The 13,236-nt window shown below is 38.4% G+C and overlaps 2 protein-coding genes across 3 annotated transcripts; both read right to left on the minus strand.

Annotated features, from left to right (window-relative positions):
- Nucleotides 1-696: 696 nt before the first annotated feature.
- Nucleotides 697-6,154, minus strand: LOC115763752 (probable cytochrome P450 313b1). 2 transcript variants are annotated; one of them, XM_030706465.1, is made up of 7 exons: nucleotides 5,954-6,154; nucleotides 5,707-5,904; nucleotides 4,401-4,592; nucleotides 4,268-4,337; nucleotides 3,075-3,201; nucleotides 2,765-2,983; nucleotides 697-1,861 (listed from the first exon to the last, which is right to left on the minus strand). In XM_030706465.1, the coding sequence occupies exons 1-7, from the start codon at nucleotides 6,105-6,107 to the stop codon at nucleotides 1,343-1,345; spliced, it is 1,479 nt and encodes a 492-aa protein (XP_030562325.1). In that variant the 5' UTR covers nucleotides 6,108-6,154; the 3' UTR covers nucleotides 697-1,342. The 2 variants fall into 2 exon arrangements, with proteins under 2 accessions (XP_030562325.1, XP_030562324.1); XM_030706464.1 differs by having other exon boundaries at nucleotides 697-1,930.
- A 4,451-nt stretch (nucleotides 6,155-10,605) lies between these two features.
- Nucleotides 10,606-13,169, minus strand: LOC115763634 (dual specificity mitogen-activated protein kinase kinase 4). Its single transcript, XM_030706263.1, has 5 exons — nucleotides 12,800-13,169; nucleotides 11,733-12,589; nucleotides 11,533-11,673; nucleotides 11,389-11,474; nucleotides 10,606-11,326 (listed from the first exon to the last, which is right to left on the minus strand). Exons 1-5 carry the CDS (start codon nucleotides 12,828-12,830, stop codon nucleotides 11,152-11,154), a joined length of 1,290 nt encoding a protein of 429 aa, XP_030562123.1. The 5' UTR covers nucleotides 12,831-13,169; the 3' UTR covers nucleotides 10,606-11,151.
- Between the last annotated feature and the right edge of the window lie 67 nt (nucleotides 13,170-13,236).

Here is a 13,236-nt window from a genome sequence, read left to right on the forward strand (position 1 = left end):
CTTTCTGCTCATTAATAATAAACCAAAACCGAAACGGGGCCAAAGACGGGGCTTGTCTCACTGTGTTTGCCAAGGATTCAAGTTTGAGTCCTTTGTGTCGCCCGCCGCTGCCCGTTTGATTTGTTGGAAATGATTTAATTACTTATTGCGAAGCGTTCAACAGCTTTTATTAAGTTGAATGCCCGCCCGTTGGCCGCACTAAACACGCGTATTAGATTAATGTTCTGATTACTGCATATGCCACGCCCCCCACCGCAGCGCACACACTTTTGTTGGCTATTTGTTAACCGTGCTCTGAGGCGTTAACGAGGCCCTTTCTCGTGCTCTGCTCGTTGTGGGGCTTCCGAATGCAGGCGGTTACGAAGGCTGACAGGAGGCCAGGCATTGAATTATGCATATTTCGTTGCACAACACTGGCAATTTATTCATTTAACACAAGTTACCGGAGATTGTGGTTGGCGGTAGGCGGTGGGGCGAGGGGTGGGGCCAAGAAAGCTGAATGGCAACGAATGACTCCCAATATAACAGCCAGCAAAAGTGAAACATATTATTTAAGAAAAATATTATAATAATTTTTACAAATTTAAAGCCCTAAATTTTTTATAATTTTGTCAGCCCTGAATTTTTATTTTACGTTTTCGAGCAATTAAATAATAATATTTACATGTCAAATGCATAAAAATTAATGAAGCATTAAAAAAATCGTCTAAAAAAATGCAAATAGAGTCTTGTCAATTATTTAAGTTATTCTCGGGGAAACTATTAGAGACAGCTGTAGCTTTTAGGCAATACACTCTGTACTAAATGCGATAGGGTATAATATGTTGCACATGTCCTAAATACAAGCATTTGATGAAACCCCATTAGTGTCTTGATAGAAATTGGAAATTGTTTTTTATTGCACCTGCACAGCAGCACGTTGCACCTGGCCCAGGGAATATGTGCGCCAACTCTGGCAAAATGGCACCTTTATATATATATATATATAGATAAATATATTTACGCAATTTTCTGATTACTTGCAACAACACAATAACTTTGCTGGGTTCAATGCAATTAAATCAATTGCGTTACGTATACGCAACGTGGTGCATGTCATAACTGGCCATGAACAGTTAGCAGCTGGAGGCGGACGCGGAAGCGGAGACGGAAGCGTAGTTAACTGGGGCCTTTTGCATGAGAAGCGGCTAACGAGGCCCTCAGCATAAGTGAATTATTGAACAAGTTTTGAACAAATTCAATTAAGAACGTTGCAAAATGCAAACGAAAATTACTTTTTTAATTGGAAAATTGCAATAAACTAGAAAGCACTCAAGAGGGCAAAGGTCGAACCGAGCACTATTTACCTGCGCGCCACTCGGCACAGCGGATATTCCTTCAGCTTCAGCGAAATATTGCCCTTGACCAGCAGCTGCTCCAGTCGTGCGTCTGTGCTGATGCGATAGCCGCGAAAGATCTTGGCCAGCAGCAGCTTCATCAGCAGCTGGGCATACCGATAGCCGATGCACATGCGCAGCCCCTTGGTGAAGGGCACAAAGGCGAAGGCGTGACGCGCGGGCGCCTCCGTGCCGAAATGTGCCTCCGGGTTGTAGCTTCTGGCCAGCGGACCCCAGACGCGCACATCGCGCTGCATGTTGTAGATGTCAATGCCGATTTGGGTGCCGCTTGGTATGAGGTAGACACCATCATCGCGTCGCACCTGCAAGTCCTGTCCAGCTCTACGAAGCACCATGGGCACGGGCGCAAACAAACGCATCGACTCGTTAATGGCCATCTCTGTGTAGCTTAGCCTCTCGAGCTGCTCCAAGCTAATGTCACCGTGGTCCGGCAACTCGGTGCGGAGCTCTTCGTGCAGCTTCTCCTGATATTCCGGATGCATGGCCAGACATAAAATGGTGAAGTACAATGCCGTCGATGTAGTCTCAAAGGTCTATAGCGTTTCGGATAGAATTGAAAAGCACGCATATAAATCCCATTTCTTCTTCGTATATAGTTGTTTTTTTGACTGATTGATTGGTTGATTGATTGATTGACTGACTGGTTTTTTGATTGATTAATAGGCCAACATGAAACTCCCATTTCTACGTATTCTACGTATATATAGGTGTTTTTATTGACTGATTGATTAGTTAATTAACTGATTGATAGGTTGATTGCTTGATAGTCCCGCATGTAACTAACATTTCTTCTATATATATAAGTTTTTCTTCGAATGATTGATTCATTTACTAACTCCCATTTCCTTTATATATAGAACTATTTTTCTTAACTAATCCATTGGTTGACTGATTGATTAATTAATTATTGATTGATTGATTCATTTATTGATTAATTATTGACTAATTGAAAAATGGTTCATTATTTGATTGATTGATTGCCTTACTGACTGGTTAATTGGTTGATTGACTGACTGATTGATTCATTTATTGATTGTTAGGTGATCCATATAAACATAACTGTTTATCTTCACTGATTGATTAATTCATTGATCAACTTAATGATTGATGACTAACAGCTCAAGGCTTTCGAGTTAGAAAACGCAAATTCTTTCAGTAGTAACATTGGAAATGTAGGGAATGTCAATTCTTGTAGTATGTTTAAATAAAGAAAAACTAATGGCTGAAAATTAAAGAACAAGCCTTAGACCTGGCAAAGCCGGTTAATGCCTGCTAGTCGTCTATTAAATTAACGAGCTCTACTTCATACATTTCCTTCTATATCATCCACATATGTTATTCGCCTTATGTATTATTGGCTTACTCACCGCCGCAATAATCACATTCGCCTCATCCCGCACATCCTGCCAGCTCATTTGCTGTCCACGTTCCACATGCTCTCGCACCTGTTCAATAAATATCGACTTTGACTTGATGCGCTGTTGTTGTTCATCCTGCTGTCGTTGTTGCTGATGCTGTTGCTGCTCCAGGTGCTTGTTCGCATCGGAGCCATCCACGCCCACAACAGAAACGGCTGGCTGCAGCAGCTGTGGCATTTGACGACGAACACATGGAAGTCAGAGCAAGTCATGGGCAGGAAACAGGCAAAGAGGGGGCGGGCAACGCCCACTAACATACCTGCTCCACAAAACCAAACAGCACGCCGACGACCTTCTGTTGCCGGTCAAAAAGTCGCGACCAACGATAGATGAGCTCCGGGTAAAGCCAGGGCGAGAGCATCCGCTTGACACACACCTCCGTTATCCTGCAAGCAAAACGAAAAGGAACATAGGGGAAATATACAAGTGCACTTAGAGAAAAAACTATGAACTGTGTACTTGAATCAATCACAAATTTTATGAAAGTCCAGTCAAGGTGCAATTTAACTTATATGGGGAACGAAGTCTTATTATTAGAACTCTTTTCAAAAACAGGAAATACAAAAATTCTTTAATATATAAAATATTACGTAAATTCTTATGATTTTACTTAATTATGATATTACTTAATACTTTGTTAATCCTTCTTCTTCGGATCTTAGTAACTTTTAAAGTTCAATTTCGAGTTTTAAAATGATTTTAATATTCAAATAAAATTGATATTTTATGAAGAAAATAAAATTAATTTTAACAGTTTTATAATTGAACTACCGTGTATTGTCCGGCATTGCCCGCGGCACGTATTAAATCAATTCTCTCAAAGATGTTTGAAAATGAGTTTAAGGCCGATCGAACGGTAAACAAAAAGTTTCATATAAACTTTTTCACGGTTTTTCCACATTTGCGGGTGGAATTTCCCGAAACCCCGTCTTAACGTGCTCCTATCACAAAAAGTAAGTGCAAATTTCGACTCCCTAGCTATTAAGGCCTAAACAAGATAAACCGTTTTTTATATATTTCGATTTAATACCCGTTTTTCTCCGAGTGTGCCCGTGGGATTTTGACAACCCAGACCGCCACCCGCTGGCCCCCTCCCTGGCGCCAGCTCGTGTCGCAAGGTATTAGCCCTGGTTGAATGGCTGCAGGATTGTAATTAGCTAATAGGTAAAAACAAATGGGCTGGGCCAGCCCAACCAGATGGTAACTCTGGCAGTCACAGTGAAACAGATTTTAAACGCAATCGAGCGTAGGATTGGACGCATAAGAAGCTTATAAAATGTGTTCACTTTACTTAAACGAGATATTTATAGAGCTGGCTCTTATATCTTAATTTCCTATTAACTACTTAGTTATTTATTTATGCCAGTAAATGTGTATATTTTAGGTACGCATAAACAGGGAGTAGTTATAGACATGTTCCATCTCATCTTTTTCGCATGTCTTAATACTCACCCATTATATGCCTCGAAGATGGCCAGCGAACCATCGTGCTGAAAATTCATTCTCTTGCCCATAGTTGTCTCTGTGCCAAAAAGAAGTGCACACATAAACCGCAAAGATTCTTCCGTATTCAATTATTACTTACGGCAGGCAGCCTCCAGCACGATTTTTTTGAGTATTTGATAGATTTCGAGGCTTTTACCGCGCTGCACGCCCTCAAGGTCCAGCTTCTCCAGCAACACTTCCGCCTCGGCATTGAAAATGGGCAGAAAGTTACACAGAATCTGGCGACCGAAGGCGGGATTTATGAGGCGACGATGTTTTTGCCAGCGTGGCGCTAGGAAATAACGACAGAGCGTTTATAAAGAGGAATATGTATTAGATCTTATAGCTACCCCTTACATGTAAGGGGTTCTAGTCAGAAGCTCCCGACTAGGCGATACCGTGAACCCTCTTCTTCCAACATTAAATGCATATATATATTCTATTTTAGAAGCTATATGTCAAGTTTGGTGACTCTAGCTCTTATTATTTCCAAAATTGTCCAAAAAACTGGATATCGATATCGATTTTTACCGATTGCTTGGAAACGGAGTAAGTTATCAATTATCGGAAACAAACTCGATCTGTGGAGGCACTAGGAGCACCTACATCTAAAATTTTAAGTCTCTAGCTCTTATAGGTTCTGAGATACTTGCGTTCATACATACGGACGGACGGACGGTCGGACGGACGGACGGACAGACAGACGGACATGGCTAGATCGACTCGGCTATTGATGCTGATCAAGAATACATATACTTTATGGGGTCGGAGATGCTCCCTTCTGCCTATTATATACATTTGGATTTTGCACAAATACAATATACCCTTATACCCATTTTAACTGGTTCAAGGTATAATAAATATTATAAAATTTTTACTTAAATATGAAAATCTATTCAAAATTTACTTAATTCAAAAACTTATCTCAAACCCGAATTTTCTAAAGTCAGGACTTAAATACAACATTCTATCTAACAAATTCTATACTTTTTTGAGAATTTTCTACCTTATTTTATGTCTTTAACTCCTTAAATAGTATGTTTTTTACTTAACGCAACTAAGAATGTAGTCAAAATCTAGTCAACATTTACTTAAGCTGAGAATAAACTTATCAGTTCACCTTTACCTCTTTTAAAAATGTTGTATCTTATTTTAAGTCTTAAATGCCTAAGTAGTGGGTTTTTTTAACTTAAAGCAAGAAGCAAAGAATTTTGTAAAAACCTATCTAAATTTACTTAAGCTGCGAATAAAATTCCTTTTGCGAAATTGCCTAGAAATTCTTAGAGACAGAACTCAATATAAGAAGAGTTGTACGGAATTTAAGAATATTTCAGAACGTAAGAAAAATACCTTATCAGCTCCTTGCCAGTCATTTGGATAAACCCCTTTTCTCTGAGTGTACTTACAGCTGGATGTGAAGAGTCCATCGCCAATGGCCGCGCTCATGAAGCGATAGAAATCTCCCTTGTTGGTGCAGTGCGTTGAATTGAAGATTTGCTCCACGGTTTGTGGGTCGTTGACATAAAGGAAACAATTGGTGCCCATCCAGGAGATGAAGGGCGCCTTATACTTGTGCGAAAGCCCATCCATATACTGCAAAAAGGCTGCAGGCGAAAATTATTTTCAGTTGGCCTAGATTTCCAGCGCACTTACTCTGCGGATTCATCATTTGCAGGCCCATGCCAATGAAGGGCCAGCCCACGGGGCCAGGCAGCTGCCAGGCGGCCCGGTAGTAGCGTCTGCGGCTCCACAGAAAATATAACCACAACAAAGTCAGCCAGCTGGCCAGAATGATGCAGGCCAGCATGTCGTTGAACTGGTAAGAGTTCCCTAATCGAATCGAATCGTATCGAATTGAATCGAATAAATATGTTAAGCGCGCCACGCTCAAAATAATACTGAGCGAGAAGCCTGCAAGTCCGGCTCAGCCCATTCAGCTTTGTATATGTTGTCGGAGATTACGCATTTGGGCGACGTAATGCGCCAATCTACATGCCCGCCACGTGCCACGCTCTACGCAAATGCATCCATTGGAAGGCCAGTCGCGTACATCCACAAATTATGCCACTGAATAATATGCCAGAGGCATATTAGAAACCGGTAAACCTAGACAAAACTCATGCGTCTGTGGCTTGAGAACACACAAATACGCTTACAATTCATATTTGTAAATAGCTTGCATTTGAATCACTACGATTGTAAATGATAGGATTTTTTATGAAAAATATTGCATCGATAATAGTTTCATTATCTGAAAGTAATATTATAAATATTAACATAACAACATTTTAGCATTATATTTGCAAATAACTTACAAATGAATCAAGTGAGTAAAAATTGCTTATTTTGGTATTTGAATTACATATTATTTTAAATATTACTTTACGAATAATAAGAAATATAACTATACTTAAGGGTCCAGCTGAAAATTAATATTTGCAAATAACTTCATTTGTAAGTGAATCAAATGACTTGGTATTCGAATTAAGATTTGAATTTGATTCTATTCAAATTTTTTAAATTATTTTTTAGAGAAATATGATTGCGATTAGCTTTGAAAATAATATAAAACCCCATTTGATATATCTGAACAAATGAGTCAAGTGAATCAAACTTACAAATGGATAAAGTGAAATTCTTATATAAAATCCCATTGGAGACTTAAGGGTCCAGCTGTAAATGAATATTTGGAAATAACTTACAAATAAATCAAGTGAATCAAATGACTTGCTCTTCGAACTAAAATTTGAATTTGATTCTATTAATATTGCTTAGATTATTTGAAATGGATATGCAATTACGATTAACCTTGAAAATTATATAAAATCCCATTGGATATATCTAATTTTTGCTATAGACACTTCTATTTGTAATTGTTATACGATTGAGTTAAGTGCCAAAATTAAAAAAGGATTCAATTTAATAAAGGGAATTCATTTTAAAGGAATAATGTATAATTACGATGCCTGTCAGCTGGATATTTAGATTGTATTTGGTTTTAAACTACACGAATATATCTCAAGAACTCAAGAAATAACTCAAGAACTAAAAAACTTTAAATGGTAGATGATTCAATTTTTACGGGATATATGCAACATGGCAATGGGGTTTGAATGAGATAAACTGACTTTTGAATTTTTGAATTTGGTTACACCCTAACCAAGGTATCCACAAAATATTCCTTTAATAACTAATATTCTATATTCTTGATCAGCATCAATAGCCGAGTCGATCTAGCCATGTCCGTCTGTCTGTCCGTCCGTCCGTCCGTCCGTCCGTATGGATGAACGCAAGGATTTCAGAACTTATAAGAGCTAGAGACTTGAAATTTTAGATATAGGTGCTCCCAGTTCCCGCGCAGATTGAGTTTATTTCCGTTAATCGATAACTTACTCCGTTTCCAAGTAATCGATAAAAATCGATATCGATATCCTGTTTTTTGGGCAATTTTGGTAAATAATAAGAGCTAGAGTCACCAAACTTGACATATAGCTTCTAAAATAGAATATATATTTGCATTTGATGTTGGAAGAAGAGGGTTCAGGGTATCGCCTAGTCGGGAGCTCCCGACTAGAACCTCTTACTTGTTTTGGTTAAGATATTTTCTTTTTTGAGTTTAACAATATAATACCCTTGCCGAGGTACCCAAAAATATTCCACTAATAAGAGTTGTAAGATTATTCGAAAGAATAATAAAGCTGCGTGGCCAAATCCTCTTACAGCTAAAAAAAAAGTTGGGAATTCGTGGTCCAACTTACCCGCAAAGTCAATATGCCTCGACTTGTAAGCATCGGAACTTGTGTAGGGTGTAACGAATTACTTTGGCATAGCATGTTATGAGCTGATTTTGATTTAGTAATTGGTTAATTATTGGTTCGATGGGCACTACGAGGTAGCTAGTTTCGAAATGGGTGTCAAGTATTATGGGCCAATGGCTGTGTAGAGTTTTTCAAATATATTATTTATTCACTATTCATTTGTTGCTTTTTACAAATTCTTCAAGTTAAGTTTAACAATTTAATTTGTTTTCCATACCATAATTTCTTTACCATTATTTTAGGCTTTAATTATTATTAAATTTTTTGTGGTGTTTTCTTTTCACATTATTTTTGGTTTTTTTTTTTTACTTTTTTGCTCTTGTCCTCAAGTTGATAGAGTTAAGAGAGGAGATTTAGTAGAAGCCGGTTATTTTTGTATAGTTAGTTAGTAGCTTTGCTTAAACTAAGTACAGTGCGCAAAAATAACTCTTCAAGGCCAGAAATTCCCCTGTATTTCTTTTTTTAGCAATCTCTGCACTTAGGATATCGCACTATATCGAGGTTCGCTTAACTCCTTGGCTGGCCCATGCTGGCTTTACGGATAAGCTAAGTTTGTGTTTAAAAAGTTCTGCGAATATTTTCCTTTGTTTTTTTATGGACGTTGCGTTTTCACTTTAAGTTCTCATTTCATTCATTTTTCACTTTCTATAAGCAAGTTGCTAGTTTAAAAGGCAAAGGGATTATTGGATTCTGTTTTGCTTTGGCTTTAGCATATGCCTATTCTTTTGCTTTGACTACTCTATCTGAATTGCAGTTACAATATTATAGTATAGTAAGATAGATATTTATTTTTAATATGCTACTAATTATGTTTATCCGCTCTCGTATCTGTAGTATATGCCTATATACACATCACATACGCCTAAACAACTTCTGCCTTTGCTTACTGCATTTGTTTACAAACTTTTTACACGTTTTATTGTCAAAAAATATGACGACTCGCGACTCAACGATTGCACTGCCTTAGTTCTGACTCAATTTTGTTAGTTTTACTTTAATGGAGGGGGGTTAGCATCTAGGGTTCTACGGCGGGGAGGGGGTATTACGAGTACTTTAGCATATATATTACTGTAATTATATCTGTTAGAAACTTTACACAAATTGCAATTACAATTTATACCCTTGCTAAGTGTTCTTAGTACGATCCTGACATTGAAACAGTTCTGCTAAAAGACTTGCAATTGGATGGTTCGAACACCCTCACAGATTCGAACAATCTATGGGCTTAACTAATAAATACATCAGATGCTTTCGAATACAGTTACAAGATCAGCTTAAATCCATTAAAATCCACTTGAGATCAAATTCGTATTGTATGCCATTCAGGGGGAAACCTTTGCTAAACGATCTTATCTTCGCAAGGGTATACAGGCTTAGACTAGCCGACTAGCTTCCACTACATACATACACTCCCGGCCATAATTATGTATACATATATGTATTTTATAATATTTTATGCTAGAGCAATTTTAATTGCCAAACATTTGTTGTTTGTTTTTTATGCTTATTACAAAAATATTTTTGTTTTATTATTCAATTATGCGGCTAGTTTATGGTGTTGTTGTTGTTGCTTTGAGGCTTAGCGCTTAATATGCATTCATTATATGCGTAATGCTAGGCGAAAAAAAAATCAAATGAAAACAAAAGCAAATAAATACGTATGAATAATACGCTGTGGGCATACAAAGGTGTATTATGCATTTTGGACGCAGTTTGCAGCAGTGTGCAGCTTTGTGTGTGCGTGTATGTGTGTGTGTGTGTTGAGTTGTTGGTTTTTTACACTTTATATGCATATTTATATTATTATTATATATATACATATATATATATTTATTTATATATGTATATATATTTATATATATATATTTATGTATATGTATACAAAATAAACTTTGCTTTTGCTTTCACATTGGCGCTTGCATAAATATTAATCGAAAAGACATTGGCAATATATTTTTGAGACGGGAGCTTAGACGGTGCAATTGCTTGTGTGTGTGTGTGTGTGTGTCGAAAGGGGTGTGGCATGGCCATGTTTATAAGCGTAGCTGTGTCTACATGTGTTGTGTGTGTGTGTGGGTGTGTGTGTGTGTGTGTGTGTGTGTGTAAGCTTGGCTAAGGTATTCTATATAAACTAACTGACGCGTTTTACATTATTAAATTATTTAATTATTTATGATTTTAGTTGATATCGTCATTTTTTTATACTTAGGCACAATACATTTATTTTATTTTGCTTACTTTTGTTTATTTTCACAAGCTGCAATTGTGTATTTTTTATAAATATTTTTAGGTCTTACAAGCTAAATACTACGCATAATAACGTGTGTAGTTGTCAGTGTCAGTGTATGTGTGTGTGTGTGTGTTAATTTTTTGTTTTTAATTATTATAATTATATATTATTGGATTAATTTTGTGTTGATTTTCATAATTTTTCTACAATTTAAAAAAAATGCAGCCACTTGGCAAATGTTTAAAGCTTTTTACTTAACTTTCATATGCAAAACAAACGTTTATAGAATATTTACGGATAAACTAAATATAAATCATATTGAATGTTGTATTTACTTATTGTTTATGGCTATTTCGTAGTTTGCTTTAGTTAACAGTTTTTGTTTTATTGGCGTGTACAAATTTTACAAATATTGCTTTTAATTTATCCAGGTTGCAGTTAACAACTATAAACAAAAGCCATAAATTTCAAATGCTAGCTCACTTAACTTACAAAAAAGGCATTAGTTTATGTTTCACTACAACACCAAAATAAACATTTTATACGCATTTTACAAATTGTTTTATCTTATTTTTTTTTTTTTTTTTTGCTTATACTCACACTGTTGCTTTTTGTTTTTGCTTTAACAAAATACGCGCTACGTTTACTACGAATGCTACAAAGTAGACAACAATTTTTGTTTTATGTTTTGCTTTCATTTTTTTTGGGTTTTTTTTTTGTTTTGTTTTTGAATAGTTTGCGTTTTGTTGTTACTGTTTTTTTGCTTAGTTAATTTATGACTTTAGTTGGACTCGCTCTTCAGATTAACTTTCCGCGGGCTGGTTGGTTGTAAACTGCGTAATGCCATCGCTCTCCATGGACTCGAGTACATCGGCCACATAAGCGGCGACATCCGTGTGGCTGTTCTCGCCCCTCCGTATGAATGGCATCTGCAGCAGTCGGCTATATTTGGGCCTATCGCTCTCCTTCTTGATCAGGCTGCGGGTATTTATAAGTAAATATACATTTTTTCATTTGCTGAGTAACTGAAAAACTCTTACCAAGTATTGACAAACTCTGCGAACTCCATGGAGAACTCAATGCCATTATAGGATGTATGCAAGCGCGGCGGATCACCCTGCACAACCTGCAAGATAAGTTGTGTATGTCGAGCATTTAACCCATTTGCAATGACAAACTCTTACCTGGCACAGCTGCTCAAATACCGAATCCCATTTGCGATAGGGAAATGTGCCTGTGGCCACCTCCATTAATGTTATGCCTAATGACCAAACATCGCTGCGCACATCATAGCCCTTGGCGCGCTCCGGATCAATGCGTTCCGGCTGCAAAAGGTTAAACATTTATACTTATTCAAACAGCAGACAGTTGCATAAAAATCTACCGCCATGTAGGGCCTGCAGCCCGCATCTTTGGTCTTGGCTATCGAATCGACTAGCTGTCCGGAGATGCCAAAATCACATAGTTTAATGTCGCCGCGTCTGTGCAACAGAATGTTGCTTGGCTTAACATCGCGATGTATTATCTTGAGCTCCTCCTTCAAATAGTTAAGCGCATTGACTGTGGCCACCGTGATCTTGGCGAGTATGGATTCGGGTATATGCCGCTGCTTCTTCTCAAATATGTATTTATAGAACTTGTCCAGCGAGGTGTCCATTAGCTCCATGCATATCCAACAGTCGCCCTCCTTGAAGAGCGCCCCATAGAACTGGACAATGTAGATGCATTCGTTCGACTTCATGACCACCTCCAAATCCATGAGCAACTGTTTCTGCTCCTTCTCATCCACCGTGGAGCGTATGCGCTTCACAGCCATCACCTTGTCCAACTTCTTGAATATCATTTTGTTGACCGCACCAAATGCACCGCGTCCAATCTCGCCCAAATCTTCCAAATCGTCCGATGTGAACTGATGTGTATTGATGGCACCTTCACCAAACTGTAGTTTGCCGCATGCCTGCTGTCGGATGCGCTCCCTATGACGATCCGTGGCGCTGCCGCTGGCGCCGGCGCTGGCATTACTATTGCTGCTGCTGCTGCTGCTGGTGGGCACCGGCACAGCTGGCACAAAGCTGGGCTGGGCACCAAAGCGTAAAGCCACATTATTCTGCTGCGATGAGGAACTTGAGCCCGACGACGTGGAGCCCGACGATGTGGACGACGTTGATGAAGGCGGATGTCGTATGCTCAGATTGTTCAGATTAAGCTGATCAGGCGGTATGCGAGAACGGCTCGGTCCAGCTGTATGGGTTAGAATTTAGATAGTGTGAAAATGGTTATTTATGATCTACGGCTTATCAATTGCATTGCGGCCAAATGCGTCAGTACTACGTGCATGTGCTTGTGTGTGTGTGTATGGCGTGTGTATGCATATGTGAAACACACATATGTATGTGTGTGCGTGGGTACGTGTACGTGTGCGTGGGCAGTTTTATCCAAAAAATTACTCACTTGCAAACAAATTTTTGGGCCTTTCTGCCATTGTGTACGCCTGGCGCTGATCTTGCTGGCAATTTTAGTACGAGTGTCGCTTTGTGCCCGTCGTTTTGTTCTTTTCTGTTGGGCGCCGCGCCCCAAATACACGTCGCTTAAGGGGGCGCCGAAAATATTTTCGCAGCGAAAACTACTGGCGAAGCATATAACACACCATAACCGCACGCCGATTGGTTGCGTAGTAACACTTGAGTACGCAGCTCAACTATTTGGTTAATTGTCCCGTGCACATCTATGCTCTTTGCATTTTCACACTTTCGTTTTACATAAAAATAGTCTAAAAAAAAACAATAAAGTCAGCAATGCAACAAAATATGCAGTGTGACCGTATCTGATAGGACTGAAAATGCCGACTCAAAATACCGAAAATACCAAAACCGGTCTGTGCAATTTAA

Source organism: Drosophila novamexicana, unplaced genomic scaffold (assembly GCF_003285875.2).
Source record: "Drosophila novamexicana strain 15010-1031.04,08,12 unplaced genomic scaffold, DnovRS2.1 tig00000770-arrow-pilon, whole genome shotgun sequence".
In the NCBI taxonomy this organism is placed as follows: domain Eukaryota; kingdom Metazoa; phylum Arthropoda; class Insecta; order Diptera; family Drosophilidae; genus Drosophila; species Drosophila novamexicana.